General features: G+C 37.6%; 1 protein-coding gene and 1 long non-coding RNA gene across 2 annotated transcripts in view; one reads left to right on the plus strand and one right to left on the minus strand.

Moving 5' to 3' along the window:
- Positions 1–20357, minus strand: part of LOC137619636 (uncharacterized) — a 300875-nt gene that overhangs the window by 250647 nt on the left and 29871 nt on the right. The gene's annotated exons all lie outside the window — the stretch shown is intronic.
- LOC137620254 (probable glutamate receptor) overlaps positions 761–20357 on the plus strand; it is a 24629-nt gene continuing 5032 nt past the window's right edge. The window contains exons 1-7 of the mRNA XM_068350496.1: positions 761–800; positions 6405–6585; positions 7099–7189; positions 7533–7691; positions 8550–8688; positions 9152–9369; positions 9968–10096. Of these exons, the coding sequence (XP_068206597.1) occupies positions 6440–6585; positions 7099–7189; positions 7533–7691; positions 8550–8688; positions 9152–9369; positions 9968–10096 (882 nt within the window). The 5' untranslated portion in view covers positions 761–800; positions 6405–6439. The remainder of the gene's footprint in view (positions 801–6404; positions 6586–7098; positions 7190–7532; positions 7692–8549; positions 8689–9151; positions 9370–9967; positions 10097–20357) is intronic.

The following is a 20357-nucleotide window of genomic DNA, read 5'->3' on the forward strand; positions in this document are numbered from 1 at the left end:
ATACATATATATATATACATATATATATATATATATATACATATATATATACACACACACACATATACATATATATATATATATCTATCTATATATATATATATATATATATATATATATATATATATATATATATATATATTTCTTGATCTGATCGCTAATACAGTGAATTATGCCATTTTTTCATAATTCTAAAAGACTTTTCTCCCAGCATTTCCCATACGGTCATCTTATTTAGTCGTCCACTATCTCCTTAACTAATCGTTTGTCATCTGATATTATGATGTTATGAAATAGCATCACTTTTTTTATCAAAAATTATCATTAATAGTAATAATTATCATTAACAATAAATATTATCCTTAATAATCATCATCATTATTATTTTCATATGAAGTCTGTTTTCTTAAGTGGGCTATAGATTCTTAAGGGTCAAGGTACCAACACACCTTAAGACAAACCACCATTCATCTCTAATGCTTTTTACTCTTAATTCTATTTTCAACTGGCCATATTCCTATTAATTTCCACACATTAAGGATACGAACCTAAATTTTTCCATGTTAATTGCTTAAAAACAAAATATATCTTAATTAAATACCGTAAAATATTTATTAGTCTAATAGCTCGACAAACCCCAAGGATCTCTTGTCTATTATGCCTGAACAAACCCAACAACTGCGCATGTGCAAAGAAGACTCCGCCTTCTAAAAGGCCGATAAAACGTCAGACAAAAGTCAAGAAGCCATTCAGCTATTCGCGGGAGAGACTAGGACAGCTCATCTCAACCTCACCCCAATGTAAGTAAAACGAACTGATAAAACTTCTTATTGAGATCTAACTGATAAACTTCTTGTGAGATCCAACTGATAAACTTCTTGTGAGATCCAACTAACAAAGTTCTTATAAGATCAAACTGATAAACTTCTTATGAGATCCAATTGATAAGTTTCTTGTGAGATCCAACTGATAAACTTCTTGTGAGATCCAACTGATAAACTTCTTATGAGATCCAACAGATAAACTTCTTATAAGATCAAACTGATAAACTTCTTATGAGATCTAACTGATAAAGATCTTATGAGATCCAACTGATAAACTTCTTGTGAGATCCAACTGATAAACTTCTTATGAGATCCAACAGATAAACTTCTTATAAGATCAAACTGATAAACTTCTTATGAGATCTAACTGATAAAGTTCTTATGAGATCCAACTGATAAAGTTCTTATGAGATCCAACTGATAAGCTTCTTGTGAGATCTAAACATATCTTTTTTGAAAAATATTGTGCTTAAAAACACAAGGGACATTTTTCTATCACTGCATATATCTCTGAAGACGGAACAAGAGGGAAATCATATAATTTTGATAATGACATCTCAAGTAATAAAATTACATCCAACTACATTATTAGATTCGATCTATTTGTATACTTTACCCTCGGTAATGATTAGTGAGTTTAAAAACTATTAAGGTTGGAAATATATTACTTTATATTTATTTAAACATTTTGAAACAGGAAATATAATAGTTGTCACATTTCTGGTTACTCTAAGTATTCTTATCTAACAGTAAACAGTTTGTGTGTATACGTAGTCACAATGATCATATATATATATATATATATATATATATATATATATATATATATATATATATATATATATATATATACATATATATATATGTGTATATATATTAATAATAATAATAATAATAATAATAATAATAATAATTCTTGGAAACTTTACCTTGAAGATCAAAACAGTTTCTCATAAGACTTCAATGGTTTATGCTACGGTCACAATTGCTCTACAAACGCCGTAAAAACGATTTGTTGACCATTTCGTACGATTTTAGAGCCACTTCGTACGATCTTCTTAAGGCGGCCTTGTAAGAATCTGCGTTCGCAACGCGTTCGTAAGTTCGTAGCCAGGTCGATGATCTTGTCAAACTTTTTCTACGAACGCCTTACGAAACCCCTCTTCGTGCGGCGGCTGTACCAACGCCTTAAGAATGACGCAAGATTTTCGTAGGAAATTTAGCCTTTTGAGACGCAAGATGTGTTCACGTATGCCGCACGAATACATTACATTGTTCTCCAGGGTTCCCTAAGGCGTTCGTGCGAACCACGTAAGAAACAATGTTACGTACGTCGTTCATACGAACGCATTATGGCTTTCGTAAGGCGGAAGTATGATGTGCGTGAGGCGAACGTACGTCATTCGTAGTGTTACAAGGTGCGGCATATAAAAGCCAAGTGCATGCCGTGTGAATGATCACCTACGGGCCAATCAAGGGAAAGGCCCGTGCTAACAACAAGTGTTGGCTTTAATACCCCAAGAAGAAGAAGAAGAAGTGAATCATCATTTTGTGCTTTTCGGGAGTAGACATGGGACCCAAAAAATGGACGTAAGAGAAAGGATCCGGAGAGAGTTGTGGAGGAGGATGATAGAGAAATCGACAGAATTATTCAGCCACAAGAGCCGCCTGTTAGTGAAGAGGTAGTATCTGAAGAGGAGTCAGTAAGTGTATCAGAGGAAATGGAGGAGGAAGGAGAGGCGACCGGCAAGCAGAGGATATATAACCAATCAAAATGTGAAAAAAAAAAAAAAATAACGTACGATTTTCTTACCAACGACGTGAGAGTGGCGCAAGTTGCACGTAGGTTGGACATGCGGCCATCGTACGGCATAAGCTTTCGCAAGATGACCTTAAGTTTGCCTTAGGGAAGTCCTAAGTCAACCTTATTCTTAAGGCTGCCGCAAGTTGATGTTAAGAAATTTTACGGCACCCGTACGAACTTCTTAAGAAGGCCGTGCGAAATTATGTCCACCTTCACGAATGTCTACGAACTCTATAATTCGTACGAATAAATCGTTCGCACGAGCAATTGTGACCGTAGCATTAAATGAAGTATCTTGAATTTATTTCTGACTGTTCTGCGAGGACACGGTTTAATATAACATTAGCAATTGACTGAATGAAAAATGAAAAAAATATAATTATCAAACTATCAACAATAAAACCGATAAACTTATATGTAAAAATATCCGTAGTAACAATCAAGTTATTAAGAACTTTCAATAATAATAATGGTAGTAACATGATCAGTATAAGGGAAGAGGGTCATCTTCATAGCAAAATTCCTATGACTATAACATCAACTGTACGTTCAATATTGATGGTTAATAATGAAAGAAAAAATATGTAAATGGGGAAGACATTGATCAGACAATCCACATGTACCTTGGCCTGATAACACAACTCGACACATCGAAAAGAGGAAAAATGTAAAAAAAAAATTAAAATTGTCAAAAAAATTAAGTGTAATAAACCACGAAAAGAAAATTGTCATAAACAAATAAAATAGTAGTGTACCTAGGTGTACCAATACCAATGTTAAAAAAAAATGGTCATGAGCCCAAATTCAAAGATAGGTAAACTGAACAGTATCATCAGCTACGTCCATTATACCAAAGTTGAAGCTTATTTTATTAGATGGGCAATAATTTACATATTCATCGACAAACAAAAAAACTGCAAAAGATTCACGACTAACCATAAAACAGAAATTCTGCTTATGTATATATATATATATATATATATATATATATATATATATATATATATACATATATATATACATATATATATACATATATATATATATATATATATATATATATATATATATATATATATACTTTACGTACACGACAAATAACATGGTTATTATTCATGTCACTTCCAAAGTTTTTACTAAGTGTCGCAATACTTCCATTCACCAGCTCAACATACGTGACCACTTACCCTATACATAGTACATATTAGGCCACATTATTTGCAGCACAGGGTGAATTACCAAAGTTTTCTTGATAACTAACGAGGAGACCAAGGTACTGTGCTGTAAACTTCTTCAGATACTTACAGCGTTATTACTACGTCCTACTGACTCTAATTGGTCCTATCTAAATAATGAATTGTTCTTTGGAATTGGTGACTAGGGCGATAAGAACCGACCAAATTGGCAAACGAAGTAAAAAATTAATTCCAACAAAATAGAGAGCCATTTAACTATGTACACAAAGCGAACCTAACCATTCATCCAGATAATCTCAAAACTTCATAAAAATAAATTATCGGGATTTTTATTTTTTTTTTCATTGAAAATGTAACATTTATACAGAAAAATAATATTTTTATCTCTACTACAATGATATGTAAAAACCCTATATTTCTTAGTACTCGGCACTAAAATGAATAATACTGGCAGCATTGTCATAGTTATTTCGGAAACGACCCTTCAGTACATAATAATGTCAGCCATTACGATCTGGACCGCTAGAACAAACAAACAATTAACCATTAACTAAAGTTTGAATAGTAACGCTAGTAAATAATGCATATAGAACTAACTAGCAAACTTTACGAATAAACACACGAATGAAGCTCTAACTGGAAACAATCCTCTGTTTTTCCTAAGTATACACAAATAAAGATTAAATGGAATATATAAACGAGACATATGTTTGTGCTTATGCACATGCTTGCCACAATGTAAATATCCAAAAATACCAGACAAATTGATAAGTGTGGATTTCTAAGTATTTCCATTCCATACACAACACCAATGACCATACAAGAAGAGAATAAAGTACTAATTAATTTGGTTACTATTTCAGTTCATCAATGGTTTAAAATATAAATAAACAACAAGGTATTAATTAATTTGGTTACTATTTCACTTCATCAGTGGTTTAAAATATAAATAAACAACAAAGTATTAATTAATTTGGTTACTATTTCACTTCATCAATGGTTTAAAATATAAATAAACAACAAGGTATTAATTAATTTGGTTACTATTTCACTTCATCAATGGTTTAAAATATAAATAAACAACAAGGTATTAATTAATTTGGTTACTATTTCACTTCATCAATGGTTTAAAATATAAATAAACAACAAGGTATTAATTAATTTGGTTACTATTTCACTTCATCAATGGTTTAAAATATAAATAAACAACAAGGTATTAATTAATTTGGTTACTATTTCACTTCATCAATGGTTTAAAATATAAATAAACAACAAGGTATTAATTAATTTGGTTACTATTTCACTTCATCAATGGTTTAAAATATAAATAAACAACAAGGTATTAATTAATTTGGTTACTATTTCACTTCATCAATGGTTTAAAATATAAATAAACAACAAGGTATTAATTAATTTGGTTACTATTTCACTTCATCAATGGTTTAAAATATAAATAAACAACAAGGTATTAATTAATTTGGTTACTATTTCACTTCATCAATGGTTTAAAATATAAATAAACAACAAGGTATTAATTAATTTGGTTACTATTTCACTTCATCAATGGTTTAAAATATAAATAAACAACAAGGTATTAATTAATTTGGTTACTATTTCACTTCATCAATGGTTTAAAATACAAATAAACAACAAAGTATTAATTAATTTGGTTACTATTTCACTTCATCAATGGTTTAAAATATAAATAAACAACCTAAATCAAATAGAACATCTACAGTAGGTACAAAATCGACCAAAAACTAGACTTGATAATCGAGAACCACACGCAAAAATATCTCGGTCGTCTCCAACCCAATGAAAAAGATATTACCATAAATAACACATTGAACTTGAAGATAAGACTTCAATGAGCATTCTAAGTAGGATATGTAAATTCACATTAATAATACAGGATTCTTGGCCACCAATCATGAAGTAAAAGAACTGATGAATACGTGAAGACCACTTATAACGCTATCTTGGAAGTCATGCCTTTGTGAAGGTAAAGGGATAATGGGATCTGAAGTGAACTTACGATAATAATTAGATACATGCATAATATATTGTATGTGTGCTTAGGCGTGGATGAAATTGTTTCTGATAACACGTCACATTTTGGCCAAATATGGATAAAAGATGAATGATGGTACAATGGCATTCATATGACCTTGGGAGGGTAGGAATAATATAGAAATGGATTTACCGATTTATATATATACATATATATATATATATATATATATATATATATATATACTTGCATATTATATATATATAAATATATATATATATATATATATAGATAGATAGATATATCTATATATATAGATAGATATATCTATATATATAGATAGATATATCTATATATATAGATAGATATAGATATAGATATATATATATATATATATATATATATATATATATATATATATGTATAGATAGATAGATAGAGAGATATTTATATATACATATATATAAATATATATAAATATAAATATAAATATATATATATATATATATATATATATACCCACATACGTATGCACGAAATTAATCATCAAAACAATTCTCAAATTTCAGAACAGAAAAGACATTCGCCTGACGACCTCAATTCCATGGCACTCGAAGGACACCATCTTACAGTGGCTATTGGATACTGGATGCCCTGGTGTGAAATTAGTCGCCACGCTAACGGGTCTCTGATCGTGTCTGGCGTTGCCATCGAGGTCTTCGAACTCATTGCTTCCAAGTTAAACTTCACGTTAGTGAAGCTATTGATCTTGAGACAAATTAATCAATTACGAATTAATGTGATTTATATAAAATAATATATGTCATATACATGCAAACATGGGAAAGTAAAAATGCATGCAATGCAGATGCATATTTAATTCACGCATAAGAACACGCACATATACAGTACATTTATACCTCTATATATATATATATATATATATATATATATATATATATATATATATATATATATAATACATATATATATATATATATATTATATATATATAATACATTATATATATATATATATATATATATATTATATATATAATACATATATATATATATATATATATATATATATATATATATATATATATATAATACATATATATAATATATATAATATATATATATATATATATATATATATATATATATATATATATATATATATATAAATAAATGTCATACATTTCTCTCTATTCTATCATACACGTGCGATTAACTTATCATGTTATTTTCTTTCGCTCAGATATACCTTCGTCCACGAACCGAGTGACGAATGGGGTCGAAAACTTACAAATGACACCTGGACAGGAATGATAGGGATGCTGGACAGAAAGGTCTGTTAAATGGACATTGAAAATATACAACAAAGGTGTTCATTGAACTCACTAGCAGTTACAAGACTTATCTGAATGGTTCTTAAAGAAAAAGCGTAATCCGTCACTTGTAACATGTTCTATAGTCAATTCTTTTTAGTGAGGCAGATTTGCACCGACTCGCAGGGGTGCCCTTTTTGCTCGGAAAAGTTTCCTGATCGCTGATTGGTTGGACAAGATAATTCTAACCAATCAGATAGCAGGAAAACTTTCCGAGCTAAAAGGGCACCTCTGCGAGTCAGTGCAAATGCGCCTCATTAAAAAAAATGAGTATAGTAATCATTATTTTTCTTCTTTTCTACAGGAAGTAGATATGGCTGTGGGGCCCTTTAGTGTCACCTATGAAAGATCATCAGCTGTTGACTTTTCTTTGGACTTACATGTAGACCAGTATGGAATCTTCTTGCCACGGCCACTGATGGAAGAGGACTTGATGGCTTTCTTGAAACCATTCCCCTGGCAAGTAAGTATCATTTAGTGTTAACTTTAAATACTTTTTTTTTCCAGGATGAATTCTAACCCTCCCCAATTACAACAAACCTTCTTTTGTTTAAATGTTTAAAGGTCCCTCGTGAATGGCAGAGTTAAGAGCCAGAACAGCGTCCAAGAGACTTTCCATATATAGATACGATCAGCGCACAAGCCCCTTCTCCATCATGCTAAGACCCGGAGGGGCCAGGCAAGGGCTGCTAATGACTAAGCAGGTAGATCAGTAGGCTACCCACAGACCGTTATCCGTAGCTTATAATGATGGCGAGGTTGGAGACAATACTTGAGTGGGTTTCGAACCTCGGTCCAGCAAATTGCCAGGCAGGGACGTTTCCAATAGGCTCTCTTGAACTGTTTAGTCTTGGTGCCTATCAAAACCATTTGGCACCCATTACAGTGAGTCTACCACATAGGAATACTTCTAGACACATTCTTGTGCCTCCAAATTGTGGCTGCCATGTTCTCAGATGAATGTTGATTAGCAATATTCCTGCTGAGTAACTGAATGCTTGATAAAAGTCAGTCGATTTAAAGGGTATAAATTTTGAAATCAATTAATACATCCACAGTTTCTATAAGATCCAATTGCTACCAGTATCCATTGTACATGCCAATTATAATGAATTATTGTTTTATTATGGGCTTACCCTTTTCTTTATATACAGAAAAGTAATTACCAGATATAAATCTTGATCTAACCAAAATATCAATACATAACATACGGTGTTTATCCTAATATTTGTTTAATACACGAGTCGTCTTGCTACATGCAGTTGCCTCCATGCCATTACTTATCCCAACTCTAAATAGTTAATTTGTCTTTTTTCATTAGATGTGGCTGGCCCTTATCATCGTCATGATCATCAGTATGATTGCAGGAATGCTCATGGATTACCTGCTGGTCAAATTCTCTGGAAGCAAAGTGGTTACTTTTCGACCAGTTTGGATCATCAGAGCGTTAGTTAATGAACGTAAGACGACTCGGAATATTTTGCACAACATTCTACTATTAAGGATCTATTTATCAAATTGGCCTCAATCTATTTATCAAATTGGCCTCAAACCCTTTATCAAATTGGTCTCAATCCCTTTATCAAACTGGCCTCAATTCCTCTATCAAATTGGTCCCAATCCCTTTACCAAATTGGCCTTGATCTCTTTATCAAATTGGTCACAATCCCTTGGCCTCAATCCCTTTACCAAAATGCCCTTAATCTCTTTTTCAAATTGGTCTCAATCCCTTTATCAAATTGGCCTCAATCCCTTTATCAAATTGGCCTCAATCCCTTTACCAAATTGGCCTTGATCTCTTTTTTAAATTGGTCACAATCACTTGGCCTCAATTCCTTTACCAAAATGGCCTTAATCTCTTTTTCAAATTGGTCTCAACCCCTAAATCAGATTGGTTTCAATAACACAGTCCATTTCTCTCAGCTGCTGAAACTGCTCCAACAAGCGATACAGGACGAATATTCACGGCTACGTGGCTAATAGTAGCCCTGATCATCGACACGGCTTACAGTGGTGTGCTAACTTCTCTACTAACAATACCCATTGTCACTGTACCCGTGGATTCTCTGGACGACCTAGTTGCACAGGACAAAATCCCTTGGGCTGTTGAAAGGGGATCAGCAATGCAACAGCTGTTCATGGTGAGTAAATGTTACTTTCCAAATAGCTACTAAAGGAAGATTATCTCCACAAATATCTCTTACATGAAAATTGCTATGAAGATATATTTCCTTAATTGATAGATCATTTCAATAACAGCCTTTTACCATCCCCAAAATACAGTATGAATATAGTTGATTTGGATCACTTCAAACTTAGAATTATACTGGTTCTCCAATAATACATTGTAGAGTAATTGTTGACGAGTAGTACACTGATTACAGGAATTTAATATCCAGTAATCCGAGAGAGAGAGAGAGAGAGAGAGAGAGAGAGAGAGAGAGAGAGAGAGAGAGAGAGAGAGAGAGAGATTGATTTAAAGTTTTATGGCATCTTGACAGAGAGAGAGAGAGAGAGAGAGAGAGAGAGAGAGAGAGAGAGAGAGAGAGAGATTGATTGATTTGAGGTTTTCTGGCATCCTGACAGAGAGAGAGAGAGAGAGAGAGAGAGAGAGAGAGAGAGAGAGAGAGAGAGAGAGAATTACCAAAGTATTACTTTAATTATAAATAAAAGTATAAATAAATAACAGAAACTTTTGTAACAAACAATTAAGCCCCCATGTTTTACGTTACCTTACAGTCCGCAAAAGGCGACATCTACAAGAAAATCTACGACGGTGCAAAGCTTGTGAAAAGTGCCTTTGACGAACGAGATCGAATAAAAAGTCTAAGAATGGCTGTTGTCTGCGACCAGTTTTCTATGAAAAAGGTAAGAAGAGCAACTAAACATAAACACTATTATTGAAAAAGTAAGCAGAGCAACTAAGCATAAACACTTTTATTGAAAAAGTAAGAAGAGCAACTAAACATAAACACTATTATTGAAAAAAGTAAGAAGAGCAACTAAACTTAAACACTTTTATTGAAAAAGTAAGAAGAGCAACTAAACATAAACACTTTTATTGAAAAAGTAAGAAGAGCAACTAAACATAAACACTATTATTGAAAAAAGTAAGAAGGGCAACTAAACATAAACACTTTTATTGAAAACGTAAGAAGAGCAACTAAACATAAACACTTTTATTGAAAAAGTAAGAAGAGCAACTAAACATAAACACTATTATTGAAAAAAAAAGTAAGAAGAGCAACTAAAAATAAACACTATTATTAAAAAAAGTAGGAAGAAGAACGAAACATGAACACTATTATTGAAAAAAATAAGTGAAAATAAACATAAACACTATTACTGAAAAAAAATTAAGAAGAGCAATTAAACATAAACACTATTATTGAAAAAAATTAATAGCAACTAAACATAAACACTATTACTGAAAAAAGTAAGAATAGCAACTAAACAAACACTATTTTTGGGCTCAAGCCATGACGTCCTAATGGAGGGTTCCTTTAGTAGCTTCCGAAGGGTATATATGACTACAGTGATATTCCCAGAGAATCAAACCAAAGGTTTCGCAGAATTCTAACTTCTGGCGCGAGTACCTTTAAGATTACTCTCAAGGGTATCGTATATCATCAGGGGACGTATTCTTGACACGCCACATGGCAATCTGCACCCCGAATAGCCTTTACGCCTCTAGGCTCTAGGGGAAAACGTGGCAGAATAGAAGGGTAACCGCCACAAAGATTACCCTAGTTCCCCTACTACAATCGTATCAAAACCGCGCCAACTCCCTCTGGCGGTCATTCCTTTATCTGTAGCGACTCCCTACGGTGGTGTTCCCTGTCGATCTGACATTTCCGTTCGATTTCTGGGAATCTTTATGCTTCTACGGCTTCTTTCTCCATCTAGAAGGTTAAGTACTGATTCTTTACAATATGTAATTTAGTTCCAGCTTCGCAATGAAATTGTGTATTTCTTGTGTGTGGATCTTCGCCGATCGCCGGTGTCGCCATGGCGCTGTCGTTCTTGGTACATGTGCTATTTAGTTAGCAGAACGATATTCCGGTGTAAATAGCTTATTCATTGTTATGAAAGCTATTTAGGCATTATTATATTGTAAAGATATCTATAAGCATATTTTTCCCTTTCCGTGGCGATCGTATATGTCAGAGTTTTTGGTGATTTAGGTAACCGAAATCTCGTCATGTCTGGGTAACATAACCTAGACAACATATACTTTCGTCATTTCCCCGGTTACCCTTGTGTTTTGGTTATCATTCCTGGAGATCGATATCTCCTGGAATTATATTAACCATCATCAATCTCACTAGAGATTTATGGGTAATCTCTCTTCCCTCTGAGAGTAGCCTTAGGCTACAACTCTCTGCGTCGGCCTTGAATTTCGAATTCAGGCATGACTAGCCTAGAGTTTTCTGTTTCATCCCTTAACGGCCGTCGGCAAGTTTTGGGATTCGATCAGAACCTCAGAGTATTTAGTCTTTGTCGGCAGTTGGTCGGCGGGGTGATTGCATTCCCTTGCCGTCGGAACTACCGGCATAGGAGGCTAGCCCTCCCTAGACTACACCTGAAGTGGTCGAATGTTACCGCCACCTTCTCCCTGTGGTCTAGTAGACTAGTCCTATGCTCGCCGACCCTAGGCTATAGAGTCGTATACTCTTGTGGCCTAGGATGGCGCCGGCATTGGAACTCTGTTTCTCCCTTGTTGAGAGGAACGGCATGAGCTGCCGTCCCCTTAACTGTATTAGCACCTCCTAAGCTGGAGAATAAATGATTCTCCTGCCGCTTGTGGTCGTGCCGGTACTGAAACAGAGTTTCTTCAAGGTGTGTAGATCCGGCAACATTGCCGGACCTCCTATACCTCATATAGGACCCTTTCCCCTCCCCTCTCTGTTCTTTAACGATGGCCGAGCCATTGTCTTTCCTGTGCTGGAGTCCTGCAACCTTACCATTGCAGGTGGGTTGCCGGGGCCGCCCAGAACCCCCCCCTCCCCCTCCTCAGTCATCAGCTGTCGGAGACTGCCGACTGCCAACGGCCATGACGACTGTCGGCGACTGCCGGCTTCCAGCGGCTTTGGCGGCTGTGAATGGGAGGCCCCTTTTGTCACCAAGGTTCTCCAGTTCTCCCTTGAACTGCTAGCCACAGTTTCTGTTGTCGGCGTATTGTTCTGGCCGGCAGTAGACCGGCACAGATAGGTACTGACTCAGTAGGTAGTATGCCGACTGTACTCGTGCTGCCGGAGGCTGGCCTACAGTAGTAAGCCGGCAATAGTACTATGGCTAAATGGAAGTGAACCTTCTTTTCGGAGAAAGGCAGTAAAATTAGACTTTTACATCTTTTACTACTGTATACATATACAGTAATAGAGAGCCTTCACTCCATGCTCTCTCTCTCTCTCTCTCTCTCTCTCTCTCTCTCTCTCTCTCTCTCTCTCTCTCTCTCTCTCTCTCTCTCCTTTCTAGCTTGCTAGATGCTCCGACAATAGCCAGCTAACCCGGCAATATGCCGGCTGTACTACAGTATATGTCTATACAGGTAATCAGTATAATTGCAGTATAGTATATACAGCAGATGAATAACTAGCGTATATATTATACTAGTAGTTATTTCCAATATATCTTGGGTATCCCTGCCCAGATATTTGCTGAACCCAATTCTATATTGATGGATTAATATTTCATCAATATTCTGATTTGAATTCAGTTTCCATGTACCCTGCAATATTGAATTTCGTAAAGGGCTGGTGGTGTGACACCTCTAACCCCTATAGGGGAGAGCCCTTATCCCTGAGTTTCCCTGATCAAGAAACTCCCTGATTTAATATTGTACGGGAGGTCACAGCAAATAGATTGGTTGGGATGCATAAGAATATGTCTTTTATTTTCTGCCGGCTGAACTACGGTATAGGTCTATACAGGTAGTCAGTATATTTCTGGTATAGTAAATACGGCAGATGGATAACTAACGTATAGATTATACTAGTAGTTATTTCCAATATATATTGGGTGTCCCTATCTAGATATTTGCTGAACCCAATTCAATATTGATGGAATAATATTTCATCAATATTCTGATTTGAAATCAGTTTCTATTTACCCTGCAATATTAAATTTCGTAAAGGGCCGGTGGTGTGACGCCTCTAACCCCTAAAGGGGAGAGCCCTTATCCCTGAGTTTCCCTGTTCAGGAAACTTCCTGATTTAATATTGTAAGGGAGGTTGCGGCGAATAGATGGGTTGGGATAGACAAATATATGTCTTTTAATTTCTAACCAACATATCTTGGATGCGAGCTTCTGCTGTTACCGCTCCTATTTCGAAAGAATGACATTCCTTCGATACTCTGATTGTGTATCAATCCTCCTTACCTCACAGCGTTAAGCATAGAAGGGGACAGTGCATGTACACTTCCTTACACCTAGGTGTTCGAGCCCCCTTTTCTTCAGGGAATTCCCCGGTTGGAGGAATTTCCTTAAGACTGAGGAGAAGTAACAGCATTGGCTCGCAAGGGATTCACGGTTATGTGTCTCCAACTATCTCTTTTAGCTTTCTGTCCTAAGCTATTTTGTCAAAAGACAACTTTGCAAATTGCCTATCGATGCGATAATCAATTGAATACTCCTTTCTGTTCTCCCTTCCTTACAGGAGGGACACCAGATGATGCATTGCAGTCTTCCGCAGTTATAAAGATGAGCATTTTCACGGAAATAATATATGCAGGTCCCCCCAGCAATATTATTTCCAAAATCCCCAATCTGCAGGACGGCAGTCTAGAGCTGTCGAACTGTGGCTGGTTTCGTCTCGAAAGTTATCTCTTAAATGCGGTTCAACTGCGAACCCGTAAAATGCTAGAACTCTACGGGAATTGGACCGAAAACTTCATTGTCTCATTACTAATAAATACCGATTTACTGCTCCTTTTAAAGGTTTTTAAGGTCTAAACCCCCAACCCTGCCTCTTAAGTTGAGGTTGCAGACACTAACGGCATTGGTGAGTCTGAGCGGGACTCGAACCCCCGACTGACTAACACCGGGCAGAGACTCCATATTCAAGCCACACCTTGTAGTGAAATCAACAACAGCAGTCATTGTTTCACTGTCACATCTGACTCCGCCGCCAAGAGCCGGCAGTGGGTGCCCTTGGTCACCACCCAGTCAATAGATGAGTTGGTATACCTTCAATCGACAGCCCGCCGATTCCCAGCGGTCTGCCGACGGCCTGAGGAGTCTCCTCTGGTTCAGAGATCCGCTGACTATGCGTATAGTTTTCACCACTACCCAGTCACATTGAATACTGGCTAGGATGGTGTGACGTCTGTCAGCGACCCGCTGCCAGCCGAAAAATCACTTGATATGTCGAAGACCTGCTAGCCATATCGGTACTGAAGTACTGTGCCAATTAACTTACCCCCAAGCATTAGCCTTGATGGTAACAGGCCAGTTGTATAGGGGTATACAATACCCTGTACACCCGCAGTTTAGGACCATATCGCAGACAGAAATCCTTGGTACATAACCATACAATAAAATGGTTTTCCAGTATGTTGTGCTTCTAAGCACAACCCCTTGCTGAGACCTACCTGATTTGGGGGATCCACTCCCCCCCCCCCCTTCTTCCTTACGCTGATGCTTCATCAGCCTCTTGATTCTCATTATTAATTCCCCGGATGTAGGGCGCTACTCTAGCCTTATGGACTAGAATCTTCCATGGGCCTCCTCTTGAAAGGGGATGCCCTAGAATCAATAATTAGGAAGACCACAGCAGTTGGCTGGAAGGATTTACACGTCTGTGTCTCTCCTCTTTCCAGCATACTTATCCTAAGCTTTATGCAATAGAAAGGAATCTTCTATTACAGTGAAACACTGAAAAGCTGATATAGGCGAACAGTCAGGTATGGCCCGAAAGGAGAACGGAAGGGTTTCTTAGTTCTCCCTAGGATGTTAAACTGCATCCCAAAGTTACAATGACCGTTGTTCCACAGACAGTCAGATTTATACACCTTCGGATCAAGTGAAGCAAACAGACGCTTCTGGTAGGAGGGAAGTTCCTCCTGGATCGCCGGACCTTTGATCACTGGAGTCCAAGGCCTGACCAAGATGAGACTAGAATGGAAATGGACATACCTCCACCATCCTTTCCTCAACTCTTCTTATATTCAAATTCCCCCTAGAAGAGTATACCTTAAAGCTCTAGAGCATACTAGCGGTGAGGAAAGTAGAGTCCATCGATTTCCAATGAAGGCAGTTTATTGTTCACATGAAAGACTCAAGAAATCTCTGAGTCATTCTGGACTTGGCGCCACGCAACAAGTTCCAATAGAACAGCAAGTTCAGAATGATAATCCTTCTGAACATAAGGACCATATTCAGTAAGGGGTGTTGACAATCTAGCCAGCCCTGGAAGATGTCTATCAGCAACTTCCAGTCAGTCACCCCCTCCCCTCCTACCTAGGATCCAAGTTATGGAAGATAACGTATATCCTGGACGAGATTCTCGTCGGACTAGTTTCAGTCCTAGGATCCTTACGGAATTAGCAGACAGTCAAGCGAAACCAAGCCTAGAAAGAGTTCAGGCAACGATGGCCCTGGACGACAGGCTGGGGTGGGCAGCACCCGAAATTACTGTCTCTGAGCATCCATGGAGATGATCCGGCCCTGGAACATTGAGGATGCAAATAATAGAATCTCGATTCTCTCCAGCTCAGGGGCTTCAATGTTTTAAAAAAAATCATTGAAACCTGTAGTCACCCTAACGCCCCCTTTTCCCCTGGGGATGTAAAAGGAGATCGCAAGGTCTGTCAAGAGACTATGGTAATCAGTCAGGATTCCATAACGCTAACAGAGAGGAGTTTCGAACTCTCTCCAGTTCACGATGATGACAGACCCAGTGCTACTCGCACAACTATAAGATGCGCTAAGAGGCTGGAGAAGATACGCATCAAACGCTCGAAGAGATCTAATAGGACCAATAATGGTCATTCCCTCTCCGCTTACCCTACAATGACCAAAGACCACGGACCCGTATGCCATTTTAGCCCTGTAATGGGTGGATAAACTCTCTCCACACAGATCGGACCTTCTCAGGTTGATCTGGAGCATCGAAGCGATAATGAGGCGTCAAAACTGTCGAGGATAAGGGACGTCTCATTTCATTAGGGAATGCTAGCCATCCCTTCCTTAAGGGAATGGCGCCTATCAGCAGCTCGTTTATATATGATCCGCAAGGTGACAGCGGATGCTCTTCTTGGGTTCCACCCAATAGAGTCGGAATGGTACACGGACGCAGACCCATTCCCTCCCAGAAAGGGACAAGTCCCCGAGCTGCAGATCGTTCTCTTCATCATGAGCGTTATCAAGATACTATCTCGTTATTTAGGAACTGAGGCTGAGGCTAGTCCTAGTTATGCACCTAGGATTATCCAGGAAGTTCAGAAGTTTTCTGCCTTCTATTTATCACAGTACACCTGATCCCTTCATTTTACGAATTCCTTGCCCTTAACGGTTAGGAAAAGACTGGGATCTTAAGGGCAAAATAGAATTCCTAGAAGAATACAAGTCTAGTCAACGAGAAGACAATACGAGTCTTCTTGGAAAAGTAAATTGTTTTGTAAAGCAAAAGGGCCCGAAAACAATCTCATGATCTTCTGCCTGTCCTTCTCTGTCCACCCCTATATTCAGGGTCTGGCGGCCGACAGCACGTTGGCCTTTTGAGGAAGGAGGCAGTGTATCCTTGAATACTATGAGAACGCTAGTTCTTCGGCCTTGTCTCCATATAAACCCTTGAGTAAGCACCAAGGGTATGGCCGACTTTGCGAGAGAGGTCACTTAATGAGATCTTTGGATCCATGGACCATTATCTCTGTGCAAGTCAGCCCCGACTAGACCTCTTCTATATGCCCTTTAAATGGATCTAACGATTGGAATCTTTAATAAATTCCCAATAACATGTGCAGGCTTAGGCCCGCAACGCCACTAAAGCCCATCTAATGGTCTTTGGACAAGGTCCTACATTATGCCTCACCTGTGAACAATGAGGATTGTTCCCTCAACCATCTAACCTAAAAGGTTATTTTTTCGGTTCGCTATAGCCTCTGGGACTAGAGTTAGTGTAATAGTGGCCCTATCCTGAGGGCCACAATAAGTGAGAGAACTGCATCTCTTTCTGATCTAACCTTTCTCATTAAAGACGTCCTACCTACTAAGAGGTGGGGCTCCTGGAGAATCTGCCCTCTGAAGGAAGATGTCTCTCTAGGTCTGCTAGAGCGTCTAAGGTCTATCTTCATAGAACTTCAGACTTCAGGAGGAACAGCTCTTTACAGGAGAAAACTTTGGATCAAACTATCCACTACAACTGAGGGCGAAGCTCACCTACCTTTTTCGCGGAGCGGATCCTGACAGTACTCCTGCAGATAAAAGATCCAAGGAAAGTTGCTTCATCACTGAACCTTCCAGTGTGTGGACTTCAGCCTCTTCGTTCACCTACTGATTGGAGGTTGTCCAATGCGTCTTACAGACACTATACTAAGCAAATCTATGGATTGAAGCAATATGTGGTGGCGGCAGGTGCTATTTGGACCCTGTCGTCTAGCTCTGCGATGAACAGTAAATTGATTGGAACTATCAATTAAAAGGAGAAGGGGTCAGCAATTTTCGTGTGACCTCCCTTTGAATAAGTGTTGCCAAGGTAACACTAAATCTGTTCAGAATCTCAGGTGTGAAATTATACGAATACCACTAGTGCCGTGTGTACATAGTACACAGTGTTGTTAGACTATTTCATGTACAGAAATTATAAAGAAAAGTCTTGTTAAAAGAGCTTTTCTTCAGTTTGAGAGTGGCACTCATCATTTCCCCCTTTCAAAAAGGGGAACATTATTTTCTGTGTATGTCTCTCGTATAATTTCCTTATCATGCTACATTCATTTAGCATGTAGTCATTTATTAGGAATAAATGTCTATTAAAATGCAGTTGCGTCCTAATTCGCCCAACAATTGCATGTTTTAAAATACCAGAGTTCCTTAACTTACTCATGTAAGTATTTCTCATATCATTGTATGCTTACAATCAATGGATGGGGACACTGATATTGGTTCCGCAATATATACAATCCTTGAGACCGGTTGTATTCTCAGTGTATACTTATGCTTGTTCATACAATATATGCTACCTTGAGGCCCCTTTCCTACGTCTAAAAATGACTCTTCCCTGCAGGGGGCAGGAAGCACTAACATTGTTATGCTTAGTGATGATGACGGATACCGGTAACGTCATTTGTCTCAATTGGCCCTTTTGGCCGTGGAAATATTGCCCCAAGGTTAAGGCACTAACACAAAACCACAGATACATTAATTCTCTGGTATGCTTCCATTAGGACGTCATGGCTTGAGCCCAAAAAACGGATTTTGAGCGAAGCGAAAAATCTATTTTTGGGTGAGATGGCCATGACGTCCTAATGGACCCACCCTTCTTTTCTATGAAAAGATCTTCACGGTTTCCCCCCCTGATCTACTGTATCTGTAGCACCTTGCTCACTGCTACAAGGAATGACCGCCAGAGGGAGTTGGCGCGGTTTTGATACGATTGTAGTAGGGGAACCAGGGTAATCTTTGTGGCGGTTACCCTTCTATTCTGCCACGTTTTCCCCTAGAGCCTAGAGGCGTAAAGGCTATTCGGGGTGCAGATTGCCATGTGGCGTGTCAAGAATACGTCCCCTGATGATATACGATACCCTTGAGAGTAATCTTAAAGGTACTCGCGCCAGAAGTTAGAATTCTGTGAAACCTTTGGTTTGATTCTCTGGGAATATCACTGTAGTCATATATACCCTTCGGAAGCTACTAAAGGAACCCTCCATTAGGACGTCATGGCGATCTCACCCAAAAATAGATTTTTCGCTTCGCTCAAAATCCGTTTATTGAAAAAAGTAAGAGGAGTAACTTAACACAAACGATTATTAACATTAAAAGGAGGAGATTAACCAGCCCAATGAGTCAAACTCGACTCTTACAGAAACAACCAACATAAACACTACAGGGGTAAGAAAATTGTTAGAAGGGATTAGAAATACTCATCAAAATCTGATGACAATATTGCAAATTATGGCTTTCATTGTTGGTTTCCGTATAAAAAGAATAGGCCAGACTATTCGGTGTATATGTAGGTAAAGGGAAAATGAACAGTAACCAGAGAGAAGAATCCAATGTAGTACTGTCTGGCCAGTCAAAAGACCCCATAACTCTAACGGTAGTATCTCAACGAAAACAAATAATAAAAAATAAATCCTTGCAAATGTCATAAACATCTAATTTCGAAAATTGATTGATTTACACCACAAAAGGTGCACAATAAAATCGAAATAAGTAATTTAAAAAAAAAAATGATCAAACTTCATGTACGTACTATTAGAAAAATCCCTTTGCCAAACCTACTATTATTATAAAATATCTTATTGAGTCCACTGCATCACAGCTCTAAAATTCTAATCATCAAGAACTGACCAGGATTTGTTTACAATTGAGAGGGCAAAATCAGGGATATACAAAATCAAGGAAGTTGGACAGGTACACCAGAAGAGACATAAAGGAAGGAATAAAAATAAAGGAAACACTATACTGATTTTTTTTAATGAGGTGCATCTGCACTGTCTTGCAGGGGTACCCTTTTAGTTGGAAAAGTTTCCTACTTACAGATTGGTTGGACAAAATAATTCTAACCAATCAGCTGGCAGGAGACCTTTCCGAGCTAAAAGGGTACATCTGCGAGTGAGTGGAAATGCACCTAATCAAAAAAAAAAAAAAAAAAAAATTGCGTATAAATGTAGCTGAAGCTTAACATTAAATGGGATTATGAATTAAGGATTGAAATCTAGGCAATAGGGCTGGGGTCCAATCAGCAACCATGTAACATGGGGATACCCCTCCCCTGGCAGTGGTACCATGAGAGAAACCGATATGTGGCTTGACTACAAGAAAGTTGGAATTGATATGGAGTAGAAAGTTAAAAGGTTAGAGTTGCTATTGACCGAGAGGAAGCTGAAAAGGTCTTTCAGTAATTCCTACAGTGAACTGATTAAGGTGCACAACATACCATACATATAGTGTCATGCGTACTCTCCG

Source organism: Palaemon carinicauda, chromosome 26, assembly GCF_036898095.1.
Source record: "Palaemon carinicauda isolate YSFRI2023 chromosome 26, ASM3689809v2, whole genome shotgun sequence".
NCBI lineage: Eukaryota > Metazoa > Arthropoda > Malacostraca > Decapoda > Palaemonidae > Palaemon > Palaemon carinicauda.